General features: G+C 45.3%; 1 protein-coding gene across 5 annotated transcripts in view; it reads left to right on the plus strand.

The window, feature by feature from the left end:
- Positions 1 to 18,502, plus strand: part of SHPRH (SNF2 histone linker PHD RING helicase) — a 152,252-nt gene that overhangs the window by 22,592 nt on the left and 111,158 nt on the right. For all 5 annotated transcript variants that reach the window (XM_088474388.1, XM_088474386.1, XM_088474389.1 and 2 more), the window contains exons 4-6: positions 5,070 to 5,288; positions 8,712 to 8,790; positions 11,118 to 11,268. In XM_088474388.1, the coding sequence (XP_088330514.1) occupies positions 5,070 to 5,288; positions 8,712 to 8,790; positions 11,118 to 11,268 (449 nt within the window). The remainder of the gene's footprint in view (positions 1 to 5,069; positions 5,289 to 8,711; positions 8,791 to 11,117; positions 11,269 to 18,502) is intronic.

An 18,502-nucleotide genomic window follows, 5' to 3' on the forward strand; every position in this document is an offset into this window, starting at 1 on the left:
GGAAGATACCTTCCCAGACGACGCTCCGGATGTCCAGCGGGCGTTGTTGGGACAAGTGAGGGACGCTGCTTCTTACATTGGTGAAGCTTCTTTAGATGCTAGTCTGCTGACCTCGCGGGTATCGGCTGCAGCGGTGTCTGGCCGCCGATCCTTGTGGTTGCAGTCCTGGAGAGCGGACTCTGATTCAAAGAAGGGTCTGGAGGCCTTACCTTTCAATGGGGAATTACTATTTGGTCCGGACTTGGACAAAATAGTGGACACCCTGGCTAAATCCAAGGCGGCCTTCCTCCCTTCGGCGGCACTGCCTGCTAAGGTTCGGAGTTCGGCTTTTCGTTCCTTTCGGGTTCAGGGTAAGGCGAAAGGTCAGTCCTTCCCGAGATAGTCTGCGAGTAAGACTGCCTCTAAACCCAAGAAGCAAGCCTGGAGTGCTCGGCGCCCTTCTTCCAAGCAGGAAGATAAACCTGCGGCCTGATGGGACGGGCCTCCCTCTGGGGGACCTCAGAGTGGGAAGCCGACTTCTTCTATTTGCCCAGTGCTGGCACAATACCACCACGGATGCCTGGGTTCGAGAAGTGGTCTCCCAGGGGTACGCCCTGTCTTTTCGGCACAGACCACCCCACCAGTTTTTCTGCACAAGTCCTTCTCAGGACAAGACCAAGGCGTTACAGGTTCAGGAGGCTATAGAGTCCTTGCTGAAAGCAGGGGTCATTGTTCCCGTTCCTCTATCACAACGAGGGACGGGGTATTATTCGTCTCTGTTTCTGGTGCAGAAACCCAATGGTTCTCATCGCCCTATCCTCAACTTGAAGTCTCTGAACAAATTCCTCAGAGTTCCCAAGTTCAGGATGGAAACGTTACGTTCCATCATTCTGGCGATGGAACCGGGGGATTACATGGTGTCCCTGGACATCCAGGACGCCTACCTCCATGTTCCGATAGCATTTTCACACCAGCGGTATCTGAGGTTCGCTATCCTTCAACACCACTATCAGTTCCGGGCGCTACCCTTTGGTCTCTCCACGGCACCAAGGGTGTTCACGAAGATTATGGCGGTCATGGCCGCACATCTTCGGAACCAGAATGTACGGCTGCTGCCGTATCTGGACGACCTCCTGTTGCTGGCGAGCTCCCCGGAGGTACTGCTTCAACATCTCCACCTGACGATCGCTTGCCTGCAAGCACACGGGTGGTTGATAGATTGGAAAAAGTCCTCCCTGATTCCATCACAGCGGATGGTTCATTTGGGAGCCCTGCTGGATTCGCGTCAGCAAAGGATCTTCCTGACTCCGGAGAAGGTCGCCTCCCTACAGCTGCGGATACACAGTTGCCTGAGCCGTTGCCGTCTGTCGGTCCATTCGGCTATGAGAGTTCTGGGGTCCATGGTGTCGACATTCGACATGGTGGAATTTGCCCAGTTCCATTCCCGGCCCCTGCAGGGGCTGATTCTATCAGAATGGAACGGGTTACCTCACCGGATCCGCTCTCAGGTGCTGGTGTTGTCTCCGGACGTTCGGCAATCTTTGGCTTGGTGGCTTCAGACAACTCATCTGGTCGAGGGGCGCCCATTTTGGATCCCGGACTGGGTCCTGCTCACGACGGATGCCAGTCTCCGGGGTTGGGGGGCAGTGACCGGCTCTTTGTCGCTTCAGGGTCGTTGGTCAGCGGAAGAAGCACTTCTCCCCATCAACATCCTGGAACTGCGGGCAGTATACAGGGCCCTGCAGTCGTCCGGCCCCGCTCTTCACGGAAGGGCGGTACAGGTGCAGTCCGACAACGCCACCACGGTGGCGTATATCAACCACCAAGGCGGAACTCGCAGTCAGGCAGCGATGTCGGAGGTGTCTCGTATCCTGACTTGGGCGGAGGGTCACATTCCGGCGATCTTGGCGGTCTTCATCCCCGGAGTCCTCCATTGGGAGGCGGACTTCCTCAGCCGTCACGACGTGCATCCCGGGGAATGGTCGCTTCACCCAGAGGTGTTTCAGCTACTCGTGGACAGGTGGGGACTGCCGGAGCTGGACTTGATGGCCTCCCGTCACAATCACAAGTTGCCCATTTATGGGTCAAGGACAAGAGAGGCAGGCGCAAGTCTGGTGGACGCGCTGTCGGTGAAATGGACGTTTCACCTGGCGTATCTGTTTCCTCCGCTATCCCTGCTTCCTCGGGTTCTGCGGAAATTCAAGCAGGACGGCGGCATGCTCGTGCTGGTAGCTCCGGCGTGGCCCAGACGTCCTTGGTACTCCGATCTCAGGAGCCTCTCCATCGACGCTCCGTACCTTCTTCCTCAGCATCGGGACCTGTTGTCTCAGGGGCCCTGCCTTTACCCGGATCTGGGTCGGCTGTCTTTGACGGCGTGGCTCTTGAGACAGCCGTCTTGAGGTCTCGGGGCTTCTCCAGTTCGGTTATTGGTACCATGCTCAGGGCACGCAAGCCTGCTTCAGCACGGATTTATCACAGAGTGTGGCACACTTACTTTCAGTGGTGTGAGTCCAGACATTATGATCCTCAGGTGTTCCGAGTTTCTAGGATCTTGGAATTTCTTCAGTCAGGATTGGATCTCGGCTTACGCCTTGCATCTCTGAAGGTTCATGTGTCCGCCTTGTCCGTGTGGTTTCAACGGCGGATTGCAATACTACCAGACGTTCACACCTTTTTCCAAGGTGTTCTCAGGATCCAGCCTCCCTTTGTGCCTCCTGTGGCTCCTTGGGACTTGGCGGTGGTGCTACGGGTCCTGCAGGGTCCTCCGTTTGAGCCTCTTGAGGCGGTGGAGCTCAAGTGGCTGACATTTAAGACGGTTTTTCTCCTGGCAATTGCTTCGGCCAGGAGGGTGTCTGAATTGGGGGCGCTTTCCTGTCGCCCTCCTTTCCTGATTTTTCACCAGGACAGAGCGGTGCTCCGCACTCGTCCTGAGTTTTTGCCCAAAGTGGTCTCGAAGTTCCATATTAATCAGGAACTTGTGCCAGCTTTTCAGTCCCCTGATCTTTCAGCTGGTGAGACTTCCTTAGATGTGGTCCGGGCGCTTAGAATTTATGTAGACCGGATGGCTTCGGTTAGGAAGTCTGATTCCTTGTTTATCCTCTTTGGTTTTCACAAGAGGGGTTGGCCTGCCAACAAACAAACGTTAGCCCGTTGGCTTCGTTCCGTTATTTGTGAGGCTTATGCACAGGAGGGCTTACCTGTGCCAGCCTCTGTTAAGGCTCATTCCACTCGTTCTGTGGGTCCCTCTTGGGCTGCTAGACGTGGCGCTTCTGCTGTTCAGCTGTGTAAGGCGGCCACTTGGTCTTCAATTCAAACGTTTTTGAGGTTCTATGCGTTTGACACCTTTGCCTCTCAGGATGCATCCTTTGGGCACCGGGTACTCCTTTCAGCACAGGAGCGTCCCCGCCCTTAGTTGTACTGCTTTGGGACATCCCCAAGGTCAACCCTGTGGACCCCCTATGGACCCTGAAGTAGAAAACAAGAGATATGGTAAGAACTTACCTTTGTTATCTCTGTTTCTACGAAGTCCATAGGGTCCACAGGGCGCCCGCCCTGACGCACCTGGCTTCAAATGGGCTGTGTGGCTGGTCACCGGTTTTCCGTCTCCCATTTCTGTGAGTATGGTTTCTTGTGTGTTCCAGTCTTCCTTCTCTCTGTTCCATATTCTCCTCCAGCCTAGGCTGCTTACCAACTGAGGTGCCTGTGGCTCGGGGGCGGGGTATAGAGGAGGACCCAAGTGCATCCTGGGAGCTAAAAGCTTAACTGTGTGGTGCCCATGGATCCTGTTCCAGCTATAACCCCAAGGTCAACCCTGTTGACCCTATGGACTTCGTAGAAACAGAGATAACAAAGGTAAGTTCTTACCATATCTCTTGTTTTTTTTTAACTACTTGTTTTGCTAAAATTCTGAAAATTTGCATTTTTAGTGGATTTGCACTTTTCTAGTGGGCCTACGTTGATCTCTCACTTTCTCCATCATAATGCCCACACATCTGATATGCTAGCAAACAGATGAATGAGCTAATTGGGCACAAAACCGGATGGCCAGATTATACATTGCTGGTGGTCTTGGCAGTGGGCCAGACAATCGATTCATGATAGAGTAATTCTCTACACGTTTAAGTTAAATGATTACCACCACATATGCTATAAAGTGTTTAGGAAAAGGGGGCCTTGTTTTTTTTGTTTTTTTAATTCAATTTAGTCCAGTTTTACATTGTTTTATAACAATTGCTTTGGAAGCTTCATGGAGTACAAGGTTGCCACATTGGCTATCCGGAATTTTACTATGCATAAGTACATTGCATATGTTGGTTTTCACTGTTTCTGATTCTATACATAATAATCATATATACACACTAGGATTATTTTCTGTCTGAAACCACTTAGCCTACCAGTAAGTTTTTGGAGTGTAGGAGATGACTGAGGCACCTTGAGGAAACTCTCACAAACATGGGGAGAACATAAAAAAGCCACACACCGATGTGCTCGCAACCGGGTCGATACTTAGCCCTGCGCACGCAAGCCCCGGAGGGAGTTTGCTACAAAAGGGGCGGCTGTCGATGTTGATCGACAGCTCACCCTGTTTGGTTGGTGGGCCGGGGGGGGTGGTTTCCAAAACGGAGTTGTTCCTTAACGAACGCCTACCATTATGTGGGCGGTCGCACTGACATCATCAGTGATGTCAGTGGGGAGTTTCCTGGGGCTTACGGTTGCTGAGACCCAACCTTAGGGTCTTGTCGCAAGCCCCGATGGCCGCGATGGTCTTGACCATCACCCTGGTCGCTAGCTAAGCTGTGAGTGGTAACCCACAGCTTAGCTTGCGCTCAGGAGGCCGTACTAAAAAAAAAAGAGGCGCCCGCCCTCATTCAGAGAGCGATCGCTTCTTGTGACCGACTCTGAATGAGGGCCATAGTGCCCTGGTTATATTAGAACCCAGAAAACTAGCTGAAAAATATATAGGTGGATATGCGTTGATCAGTGTGAGGCGATCTGCAAAATGAACAATTTCCATCTTTATATTTTGTCTTTGTTTTCCATTTTTTTATTGCTTATAAAGTTGGACGTTAAAAAAGTCTATCTACATACAGATATCTCAGAGGAGAATGAGGAAGAGTCCGATCAAGATCTAGAGAGACAAAATATTGAAGAACTTTATGACTATGTCAGACAGACACATCAAAAGGAACATCGGATTCTACAGGAAGATGTGCAGCATCCAGCCTTGATACCAGTGCTGCGGCTATACCAGAATGAGGCTGTCCATTGGATGCTACAGAGAGAGAACTACAGAAATGTGCCTTCTAATGGTAGATCTGTGGATGATTTGTTTGTGTTACTTTCTTTATAATGTCTTCTTAGTATAGATCAGTGGTTCTCAAACTCTGGGCCTGATTCAGAGCTGGACGCTATTTGCGAACGGTCGTTCAGAAAAAGGGGCCGGTTATTTAAATTGAGCTCGCTCATTGCGGTCTGTTGACGCCTCTATGTCTGAGCGAGCGAGCGAACGAAACATGCACTCGCTATTTTGTAAAGACGCCCCCTGGCCGTTCGCATCATACGTCATCTCTGCTATTTATTAGATTAATCGAGTACATCGAAAGGCGTCTGAACTGCTCGCAGTGCTTGTGGTAGCTTTTACTTCCCGCAATCACTGCGAGCAGTTCAGGCTAAAAGACTACCAAGTGACGTGGTCGATGACGCTCCTTTACTAATTATGCACTCCCATTAAACGCCCGTTTTGACCATTTGGCATGCCTGCGTTCGGATCTCCACTCCCCGTTTTCAAGCACCATCCCCTGTTACCACCCACAAACGCCTCATTCTGTCACTCAAATTAGCAGGCCCTCGCTGTTTTGCGAGCGCACAATTTCCGACCGCAATGACTGGTTGGTGCATGCGCATTACGACCCATACGCATGTGCAGATGTACGAACATCGCTCGGAGCGAACGAGCGGCCGCTTACGAGCGGCTCTGAATCAGGCCCTCTGTCCTCAGGACCCCACACAGGTCACGTTTTCCAGATCACCCAGGAGGTGCACAGGTGTATTCATTATTCATTGACACATTTTAAAAGATCCACAGGTGGATCTAATTATTTCACTTGTGATTCTGTGAGGACACCTGCAAAACATGCACTGTTTGGGGTCCTGTAGCCCGAGTTTGAGAACCTGTGGTATAGATACATAAGTTGCAGGTATTGATTACCTTTAAAGAACTTCTCTCTTGTTTGGGACCATTACCTTTTTAGGTAACTGCACTGTACATGCATCTAAAAAGTGTCCATTTGTACAGCTATTCTTGGCTTGAGAGCATAAAACAGGTCTCACTATATGCAAATGGTCGCACTTCATTTTTGATTTGGGCTGCATACTTCGTTATGCTGACTCCTGGGCTTTTCATTCATCACCTGATCATGGTGTACAAGAGCTGCTAATTTAACTGGTACCTGTCAGCTTCAGATGGACTTACATTGGAGTGGGCCTGAGGAGACCCCATATGCAGAGTTGGCTCTTGCTGCATCCTGCTTCCGACAAGGGACTGTCCCTGGATGGACCCCTTCACTACTGATAGCTGTAGTCAGTCGGTGCTAACGCTGCCATCAGACGTAGGAGAGTCAGACCACACTAGGTGGGAGTGGTATGATAAGAACTCCCCTTTCCTGACGCAGTGAAGCTGCAGTCAGACCTCCAGTGATGATACAGTAATAGATGCAGAAACTTGGGACTTTCATGTAGTGGGTAAGGTGGGGCAGACTTGTCAAGGCAGCCCCAAATATGCAAAGGGCTGGCTAAAAGAACCTTCCTTCTGGTTGGTCGCCACCATTTTTTGGGGATCTGAAATGAATGCTGCTCACTTCCATGGGGGCCGCTACTGATGTGGCAGAACCAGCCTGGGCTAGGTCCAAAGTGCTGTCCAACTGTAAAATCATGCAGCTTACAGTGCAATTATCTTCTTCTTCTAAAGAGGATGCCTCTTTAAAGAACTCTGGATTATCTCAGTCTACAGGCTGCTCAGAAGAAGAGAGAGGGGTTGTGGAGAAGTACGATATTGATGACACTTCTGTTTTTGATGAGGACCCCTCCTAGATGACATAGGGTTGGGACCAAATGTTGCACATACAGGGCAGTGATGTTTCAAGGTACCTGACAAGGAATCTGAAATCTCGGCACTCGGGATGCCTGCTGTCAATATACTGGCAGCGGCATCCCCTATGCTCAGGATCCCAACAAGGGTCCAGTAAGTATGTTAACTGTCCCCCCTTCTACTCCTAACCCACCTTTTCTGTATCCTAACACTAACCCTACCCGTTAGTGCCTAAACCTAACCCCTCCCCCCTTGGTGCCTAAACCTAACCCCTCCCCCCTTAGTGCTTAACCTTAACCCCCCAACTAACCCACCAAAGGGGGAACCTAACGCTAACCTCCCCCTCCTCTAGCCTAACCTTCCCCCGTAACGCCTAAACCTAACCCACCCTGGGGCTAAGATCTGACGAGCCCCTCTATACTTAAACGATCGGCATCCCGGCTGTCGGGATTCCGGCGTCGGGATGTCCACTACTGACTGTATTCTGGCACCGGTCTTTTGGCTGGGTAGTGGCATTCTGGCGCCGGAATTTCATCAGTCTGGAGCCGGCTGTAGGTATCTTCACTACATCCCCCCAATAATACACTGTTTAAAGGAAGATAAAGCAGCTGCTTTCCTTTCCTCCTTCTCCATAGTTAGGTTTTCTTTTTAAAACAATACTAAGCCTGCCCTTCGGTTTCCTGTCACATGTAGTTTACAGACATGTTTCATTTACCTAGAGAGAAATAGAGTGTTTGTCTAAAGCCACTACTGTCTCGATCCCTATTACTGGCATGGATAGAAAATTTCAGGCCATTCTCAAATCTATTTATGTAGCAGCTGTGGATTCCCTATGGCCTATATCAGCTTCAGCTTTGGTTAATAAGGCTGTCAGAACAATGGCTTTTTTCGCAGTCAGGGTGCCTAAGTGACTTTAATCGACCACAACTGGGTGGCTTCTGAAAATATAGGTGATGTGGACTGGAGTCTTATTTTTAATTAAATTTATATTTTTCGAGTGGTCCTCCTAATTATGGAAAATCCCTTATATGGAACACTTCCCTGATTACACTTCCCATAACTGATGTAGCCGTGTCTATATTGCCAATTCATGTATACAGTATTTTAGCCTGCATATAAAATTCTCTATTCACCATATACTAAAGAGTTTGCATACTGATTTCTACCACCTTGTTACTGTACATGTTTACAAGTAACCCCTAATGTATTTTGCAATCTGAAGTCTGTATGCATCAATCTGTATAAATGTTTGAAAATTCCCCTTCCACTTGATTTGAGTATGTTTTATTAATTCTTAAAATAAGAAATGTTTAGGTTTAGCTGAAAACGTAATAGGACACATTACATCTGTCTGATGTTTCACAGTGACCATGTAGTAAACGGAAACTAAAAAGGGGTGTCCTGGATCTGTACTTAATTGGTGTGTGTGTGTGTGTTTTGTTTCTTTTTTGCTTTTAAAGCTGCTAAGGCTCCATTTTTTGTTCCATTGACTTAATTTCAAATGGAGTGATTGACAGACACATTAAAAGTGTCCTGTGTGCAAGTACTTCAAGAGACCTTAGCATTATATAACACTGAGACATTATAACATAAAACAAAACCATGCATGTTAAGGCTACATACCATTTCTCTTCCTCCTGTATAGAAAATACTCTGCATTCGTTATGGAGAGAGGTCACTACATTGGATGGAGAGAAAATCTACTGTAACCCCTTCTCTGGAAGGTAAGCGGTATATCTGTGATTTAACTTTTTTTTAGTAGTTCCATGTTACAGCAATTTTTGTAGTGTGAAATTCAGTGTTCTATAAAGCAAATGTAAAAGGTATACAAAAACCGGAGGTGTTATACAGTAGTAGTGACTCGCGCCACGCATCTTTATGCTTATTTGGCTACTTTATACCAATTTCTATGCAGCAAAAAACTCTACTAATCTTAAGTACAGTACTGAGGGCCTGATTCATTATGGATCGCAACTGCAATTGCAATAGCGATTACGCACACAGTCTCATGGCAATAGTATGCTAATCCACTGCGATCGCTATTCCGTTGCAGCACTACATAAGGACGCCCACTTTACCTTACACACATCCGTAACACTTAGCAAGACTGCGAAAATATTGGTAAAATACCATCGCAGCCTCACGCACACTGGTACATCTCTGACCTTACTCAGCATGTGTGGAAGTTAACAATTCCTATCAGGCCTCAGGCTGCGTAAGGCATCGCAGTGGCTAATTTATGCAGGCCCATGCAACAGCGTTCAAATGCACCTGCACCCCTGCGTTCGGCCGACCTCCCCCGGTTACCATCCACAAGCGGCACTTCCTGTCAGTCACTCTGCGATGGGTCTGCGTAGCCACGATCGCAATGGCTAGTTTGCGCACTGCGCTGCGCATGCATGCGCAGTACTGATTGCGTGCCTATTAGCAACTGTGTTCCTTGCTGAATCAGCTACTTCGTACACTATTAGTGAATTAAGAGGCAAAATGCAGGAAAAAGTACTCAAGCATGGAAATCACTACCCTTGTCGGAGCGTCTAAGTCGTGCCAGGTGTCTCACGCCATATGGTGCAAAAACAATAAGTGTATGAGGACACATCTGTATTAAATCATACCTTAAAAGTAATGATGCAAGAGAGAAAGTAGGTATTCATTATTAAATTTAATATCTTACATTTTTATCCAAGGTATTAAAAAAAAACAGAAACATGGCAAAATTAATGAAGGGGTAAAAGGTAAATAGATTTTGGAATGAATTCAACAAAATATTTACCCTGGCAATCAGATCCAGAGGTTTTGTAATGGAGCAAAAGTAAAATCTGAAAAAATAAGGTACTTTGGGCCTGATTCAGTTGCTTACACACACGCAAACGGCCGATTGTTGCTTACTGCGCATGCATCGCAGTGCGTGTGCGCTAACTGCCCGCTGCAATCACAGAGGATACGCAGACCCATGGCAGAGTGATTGACAGGAAGTGCCGTTTGTGGCTGGTTACGGAGGGGGTGGTCGGGTGAATGGAGGCGTGCCAGTGCGTTGGGACGGCGTTGCATGGGCGTGCATAAATTAGCCACTGTGATACCAGACGCAGCCTGAAGCCTCATAGCGTGCGCTGAAATAAGCAATTCCTGAGTGAGGTCTGACCTGCCTTAACTGTGCGTATGGGTCCGATGTTACTCCATGTTACCGATTGTTTAGCTATGTTGCCAAAGTATACGGATGTGTGGAACAAAGTATACGGATGTGTGGAAGTGGGAATCCTTATGTTAGGCTGCAATCACAATGTGAATGCAAACATATATCACCGCTGATATTAGCAACTGCGTTGCGTGTGTGTATAAGCAGAATAGCGATCCTTGCTGAATCAGGCCCTTTGTCTGCAAATGTCTGGGTTTTGGAACTGCTCACATCCTTTGCTAAGCCTCACCACTCAGGCTTATATTTGTACATATTGGTTACATATTGCAAATATTTGCACGTTGCTATATGTGGATTTAGTACAGATGTCTCCGCTTACATCTAGCGTCTTTACGCCATACTTTGCAGGACTCTTGACATGACTGAGATGTTTCGATACTGGTAGCGTTGCGTGAATACTGCACCGTAGCCGCATACACAAACACTCAGTGTATCAGGGACAAAATTGCAAATTTAGCATATCTGACCTGTGGTGGGAGGAATAGCAGTTGTACAAGTACTGCAAGTCGCAGTGGTCAGTATATGCTACTAATGCAGCTATGTCGCTTTTAGTTTTTAGATGTGGAAATAAGACAAAAATTTTTTCATAGCCCCTCTTGGTACATTTGGCGCTCCTAGAGCACAGGTGTATGAGGACACATCTGTTTAAAACCAGACTGGTGGTGGAAAACGTATTCTAGTTTATTTAACGCATTGAGAGGAATTTAGGACCTTTTTTTTTTTTTTTTTTATTTGTTTACTTTCATTTGACATTTAGGCCCTTTAATACATTTACACAATTGTATCAATATTATATCATTGTAATTATAAAATACCTGCAATGTAAGTACTCATTCACTTAATGCTGTCTTCCAGTATAATCCGAGAATACCCTGCTGCTGCCCACGAATGGCCTGGAGGTATACTTGCAGATGAAATGGGTCTTGGAAAGACTGTGGAAGTTCTAAGCTTGATCCTTTGTCATCCAAGAAAAGATCTCAGAGCAGACTTACTAACATTACCTGAGGTAATAAGCATTCTGAGTCTTATAAAGGAAGCTGTTTTAAAATAAACCCACAAGCACATTTAATAAGTGTTTTAAGATTAATAGATTTAATTTTATTGCAGCACAGTCCATTTATCTTATAGGCTACAATACTAAGAGGTAGTCTGTTATGTCCGTATGTATTATGGGGCTCATTTAGAGGTGGACGCATTTATGCTCTGAATTTGCTAAGTAAAGAGCTCAGTAAAACAATGGATTTACATATGATGAGTTTTACTTACCGGAATCTGAACTTCCAAATGTTCCCAATGTTTCTCGTTTTTACCATATGGTGGAGGATTTGGTTTCATTTACTCTCTCTCCGAATCTGCAGGATCTGGTTACTCTTGATTTTCATCTAGTTTATGTTCCTCCTAGTAAGGACAGTGCTCAGTGGGGATATTCTGTTTGTGAATGGCTCTATTCCGAGGAGCTCCAAGTCCACTAACATTCTGATGACTGATGATGCATATTTTATAGATCGTGCAGATCAATTAGTGAAGGGCCTCCTGAAGACCCTTTTTTATTATGTATTCCGTATGGGTAATTACTGTAAGATGGTGGAAAAATGGATGGTCAAACTTTCTGGGGCATGCAGTTCGGTAGATCTAGTGGTAAATTAACTAAAGGTCGATTTTAATCAACATCGATGTTAACAAAAAATAAAAAAACACGGTACGGGCCTGCTAATTAATTTTGACCTTCACTCACAATACTCATAGTTCATAGATTGCGTACTGAGTTATTTAGTGCAGTGTTCAGTGGCAATGCTCTCTATGATAGTAGATTTAGTACAGACGTCTTAGCTATCCTGTTACGTCATAATGTTCTCTCCATGTTATTAGATTGGGTACAGACTTACTGGCACTCATGTTATGTTATGATTCTCACTCTATGTTAATAGGCTCAGTACTGTCACTAAACTCTCACCATATTATTAGATTGAGTACAGACTTCTCAGCTATCATGTTCAGTCACGATACTCTCTCCATAGTATTAAATTGATTAAAGACTGATTGACTATCATGTTAAGTCACAATACTTTCTCCATGTTATTACATTGGGTACAGATTTACTAGCTCTCATGTTCCAACACAATACTCTCTCTATGTTAATAGGCTCCATACTGACTTTTTAGCTCACATGTTCTGTTACAATACTCTATGCATGATAGTGGATTAAGGGCTTCATTCATTACGGATTGCAACTGCGATTACGCAGTATGCATCGCAATGCACAAAGGTCTCACTGCGATTGCAGGCCCATCGCAGAGTGATTGACAGGAAGTGACCGTTTGGGGGTGTGGGGTCGGGGAAACGGAGGCTGTTACTCCCTATAACCCTTTGCTGCAGGTGTGTGGGGTGGTTAGGAGGAAGATATTGTCACGTGTACTCAGTTCTGTTGCATAACTAATTATGTCTAAGGAATCTGATAGACAGGTGGCAAAGGCCCCTCTGCTGGTATCTTGTATGGTCTGTAAAGCAGGTTTGTCCCCTCAGGATTTTATACAAAATAGTCTGTGTGCTCACTGTTTTAGGGAGTAACCACAGCAATCAGACTTACCAGCCTCTGGACAGGAGCCCCCTTGGGATTCTTTTTCCTAGATCATGGCGCAGGTTGCTGAACTTTTGGCAGTTCCAGCGGCCCCAGTGATGAGATATCCTTAGCCGCTGCAACCAGCTATGTATATGCCCCCTATGCTGCCATCCTGGATGGATATGTATGCGCATGCGGGTCAGGTTATGCCTTTATATTCGGTGGCCTTTCAGCAGCAGCTTCAAACAGCCAGATCAATGCAGCCAAAAACCAGAAGGCGTTGGGCCGCGCGTGTAGGCCAGGCCACGGACTCCGATTCGTCCTCTGAGGAGGTGCATGTGTCCTCTCAGGATTCTCTTTCAGGAGAAGAAGGGGATCATTTTCCAGTAGCTGACGTCCCTTTTTGAATTAGGGCAGTCAAAGCAGTGTTGAACATTGATGAGGAAGAACCTCTCAGTATATAGACGCGGGAGAGTGCGCTTTTCACCCACAGGTATTTCAGAGCCTGGTGGACAGATGGGGTCTTCCAGAGATAGACCTCAAGGCACAACCACAGGTTGCCCAGGTACGAGTCCAGAACCAGGAGTCCATTGGCCGAATTCACAGATGCTCTGACAGTAAAGTGGAGTTTCGGGCTAGCGTATCTCTTCCCGCCTCTGGCTCTTCTTCCCAGGGTCATCAGGAAGGTCAAGCAGGAAAACAGTGTGGTGATACTGATAGCTCCTGCTTGGCCCAGGCGCCATTGGTTCACAGATCTACAGAGTCTCTCCGTGGCCTCTTCCTCTAAGACAGGACCTGTTCATTCAGGGTCCCTGCTTGTACCCGGATCTTCCTCATCTGTCTTTGATCACATGGCTCTTGAGGCCTCTGTCCTCAAGACAAAGAGCTTTTCAGATTCAGTGATACAGACAATGTTAAGGGCACGAAAACCTTCCTCGGCCCGCATTTATTATAGGATTTGGCACTCATTCTTTCAGTGGTGTAAACTGAAGAAATATGACCCTAAATGTGTTTAGGGTCTGCCGAGGGCTTTCTTTTTTTCAGTCGAGTTTGGAGCGGGGTCTCCCTCTAGCCTCCCTGAGAGTTTAGGCTTCTACACACTCGGTCTGGTTTCAGCACAGGATTGCCCCCCTGCCTGATGTGAGGAAATTTTTTCAGGGTGTTCTGAGGTTTCAGCCTACCTTTGTCCCTCCGGTAGCTCCGTGGGATTTGATGTTAGTTCTCAGGGCTTTACAGGCTCCCCCTTTTGAACCCTTGAAATCAGTAGACTTTAAGTGGATGACAGCGAAGACAGTTTTTCTTCTTGCCATCGCTTCAGCCCGTAGGGTCTCTGACTTGGCAGCTCTGTCGGTCCGCTCTCCTTTTTTGATATTCCATCAGGATAGAGCGGTGCTGCGTACTAGAGCAGGATACCTTCCTAAGGTGGTATCACTGTTTCATATAAATGAAGAAATTGTGGTTCCAGCTTTTCAGGCTTCAGGTCTCTCTGTAGGTGAGGCTTCCCTGGATGTTGTTCGTGCGCTATTTATTTATGTGGATCGCACCAACAGCTTGAGGAAGTCCGATTTTCTCTTTGTTTTGTATGGCTGTCATAAGCTTGGCTGGCCAGCCAATAAACAGACATTAGCAAGATGGCTCCGTATGGCACATTCCACTCGGTCAGTGGACCTTCGTGGGCAGCCTGCTGGGGCACCCCTGCGGAGCAATTGTGCAGGGTGGCCGAATGGTCTTCGGTCCACACTTTTGTCAACTACTATGCATTTGACACCTTCGCCTCTCAGGATGCATCCTTTGGGCATAGGGTTCTCCTTTCTACTAAAACACAGGAGCGTCCCTGCCCTTAGGGGTACTGATTTGGTATATCCCCAACGTAATAGCTGTGGACCCCATGGACCCCAAAGAAGAAAATAAGAGGTATGGTATAACATACCTTTGTTAACTCTTTTTTTCTTCGAGGTCCATGGGGTCCACAGGACACCCACCCTAGCGCACCTGGTGTTATTGGGTAGTTCTTTGTATCTCTATGTATTTTCCCTCTTCGGTGAGAGATTGGTATAAAGAACATGGGTTCTTCCTTCTTATCCTTTTGCCTTCTCCTGGCTGCCTGTAGGCAGGGGCGGGGTATATGGTGGGGGGACCTGGTGCATCCTGGGAGCCGAGAGCTTGTATTAACTGTTTGGTGCCTGGATACATCCATATACCCCAACGTAATAGCTGTGGACGCCATAGACCTCGAAGCAAAAGAGTTAACGAAGGTATGTTATACCATAACTCTTAGTATTTCATGGGCACCTGTCCCAAATGGTTTTTCACCACAGGTCCAGGTGAAAAGACAAACCACCTTGGTCTGCGTGATGTAAGTCAGCCTTTACTCTTCTCAGGGGTTTTTCTTCAATCTCTTCCTGATGCTGTAATCAGATGGGCCCTTTTGTCCTCATATGAACATGAACTCTTTGAACACTCAGCTCAGGGTGGACATTTTCAAGAAGGAGTTTCTTACTGTTTCATACACCGTATAGAGAATGGCAAATTTATGGTGTCTATTGAAATCAAGGACACGCATTTACACGTCCTCTTATAGGAGGGACATCACAATCTTCTCCAGTTTGTGGTTCAGAACCAGCATTACCAGTTTACGGCACTTCCATTTGGTCAGGCAATACCTCCTGGTGTGTTCAAAAAGATCATGGCCCCAAAAGAGCCTCTTCTGCAGTCATGGGATGTGCCTATGATTCCCTATCTGGATGATTTTTTTGATCATGGCCAGATCTCATGTTTACTTCAGACTCATGTTCTGGACAGAGTGCAGATGCTGGAAACTTGTGGCTGGATTGACAATTTCAAGAAGTCAAAATTGACTCACCATGTAGCTTCACGATTGTTTCAACACCTGGCCACAGTAGAGTTTGGTAAAACCTTTGCTGACTTACCAACAGATGTCTGTTCAGTTTTGCGTGAGGGCTCTGGGGAAGATGGTTACGACCTATAAAGTGGTCCATTGCCTGCAGTTTTGCTTGGGGAAGTACCAGGTCAAACTTCCTTCGAAGGAATAAATCTTCCCATTGTTTGTCCAGCCAAGATTATCCATCTGTCACCACAAATACATTAGTCTCTCCTATAGTAGTTAAGAGTAGAGAGTCTTACTGAAGGATGGCTTGTTGTCAGGGTCCAAAGAACCTGGAGGAGTCGAAGCTCCAGAACAACATCCTAAAGGTAAGGACATTGATGTAGGCGTTAGTTAGAGGACATGATCTCTTGTGCGATAAGACAATAAAAATTTAGTTTGACAGTGATATGATGGTGTGCTTCAATCCACAAGATTTTGTAACGATGGACGGAAAGTTTTGTTCTGTCCACTGCAGTCTCCATCTAGGCCATAGACAACTTTGAAAGCAGTTTCTCTCTCAGGGAATGCTCCCTTCACCCAGAAGTAAATCTAAAATTTCTAGGCGTTATTTAAAAAGCAATTAAATTATTATTTAGACAAGCCCTTATTTTCCAGCAGCTCTTATTCAGGGGATACTAAATCCCTAAACAAGTAAACACAAAAAAGGAAAAAAGAGCGTATAGAAAATTTAGTCTATTTAATATAACAATCAAACACATTATCATATTCACCGGCCGGTATAGCTTAAAAAAACATGTATATAAAAGATTATGAGGGGAATTCAATATGAAACGTAAACTTCGCTGTCGAAGTTTACGTTTCATATCGGAGCTTTTACCTGGGATAAAGTATCGGGCACGCGCCCGCTTATCCCCGTATTCAATATAAAACTAACGAAAACAGGAGCCTGCGAAGTGGGATTTGCGTAAAGTTACGAATTTTTCCTTAAAAAAATTGTAGGACCCCCTAAAGTTGTAAAAACATGGGGGATCACTATGGGTACCCCCGTTTTAGCCTGTAAATGAAAGTCGGGGATTTAAATAGCCGCATCAGGTGTTTTTTCCCGACATTGAAGAAGTGTTGCAGAAGAGCACTTAGGTTATTTTTTTCGTTTTTTTAAGTGGTCCCATCAAATTTGGGGTACATGAAAATGGGTACTAGCATATTCTGATGTCCCTAAAGTAAGTTTTTAAAAATTGTGCAATTGTGCACCTGCCGCTATAAATCTATTCTAGAAAACACCTGCCGCATACTTGCAGAATAGCCCTGAACCTATTTCCCTATTGTTAAACAATTTTTTCCCATTTTTTTTTTCACCCCAATTTTTAAATTAATTTTTTGGGGTGTCCCTATTTTTTTTTTTAAACTTTTTTTGACACAGTTCATTTTTAAATGTCATTCCCAGGGGTGCAGGCTAATTTTTTTAAGCCTGCACCCCTAAACCCCAATTCTGCACTTTTTTTCGACACCTATTCAATGGTGAAAAGTTATCCCCGTTTTTTATCAAAGACTTTTCGAACCTGCGAAAAGTCTTTGAAATTGAATACGGTGTAAAACTAAAACCTGCGATAATGACGTCATAGGTGCGATATTAACGCAAAAACAGAGTTTTCGCTCCCATATTGAATACCCCTATATAACTGCACTATTACCAAAAATAATCCTATTATACAAGCACATAGAATCAAGTCATTCTGATTAATCGTTTTAGAAGGCAAAAATGTATAGCAATATCGCAATCACTTCAGAATGAAGAAAGCTGCTGTCGCTACACTGTAGCACTTCGTATAGAGACTCAGTCGCACACAGATATACAACTGTTGCATATCAAATTAATCTGCACCGTCTGCTGGTGCATCCTAGTTGTACTTAGACACATTTTCAGGGAAAAAAGATGCCTGTCCGCTAGCAGAGTCTCACGGGACCTGGTGGGCTGAGAGAGGCTTTTTAGCGCAACTGCAGCAAAAATATATTGAGACGCATTTTTATACGAAGGACAAAGAAACCTATTATAGATTGCAACTACCATTAATTCATTAAATTGCCATTAATACTATCAACTTCAGTTTAAACATAACTGAAGTGCTCCCAGGACATACAGAAAAAGAATTAATGGAAGTACAACAATCCTCTTTTATTAAAATATATTTTCTTTATTTCATTAATTCAAAACATTAAACAAATTGTCACTATTGGTTACATTCAGTAATAGTAATTAAATGATGATAAGGAGGTACAATATTGAAATTACACAAATAGCAATAATTTCCCTTTACATAAATGTCCCTATGTGCTATATCTGATATTTATTAATCTGTTACTTTTCTTTCTCAATATTCCTGACTTGTCACTATAAAACAATAAATATGTATAATATTGCTAATGGTGTTGTCTGTGGCCTAGGTAGTATAAGTCATTTTAAATGAATGAATTGAGAAAAATGTATCGCCTAGTGATACCTAACTTCTGTGCAATACAGTAAACTTCCACGTACAGAGACTACAAATCTGTAAAATAGAGCAAAAATTTTATTTCTTTTACTTTCTTTGTAATGTCAACCTTTGGCTTAACACTGGTGGAAAAAAAAGTACTGTCTAGTGACTGAGACATAATATTTCATTTCCTCCAACTGATGTCCCAAAGATGTGTGGTTGTTTAATGTAATTGCCTGTTGTTGCTTGCACTACTTTATTACATGATATTTAGGATTGATTTAACTTTACTTTTAATGTAGGTAAAGACAAGGATATCGACTTTCATGAACTATCATAAAATGTTTCTCTTTTAATTAGA

Source organism: Taudactylus pleione, unplaced genomic scaffold, assembly GCF_031769625.1.
Source record: "Taudactylus pleione unplaced genomic scaffold, aTauple2 ptg000154l, whole genome shotgun sequence".
In the NCBI taxonomy this organism is placed as follows: domain Eukaryota; kingdom Metazoa; phylum Chordata; class Amphibia; order Anura; family Myobatrachidae; genus Taudactylus; species Taudactylus pleione.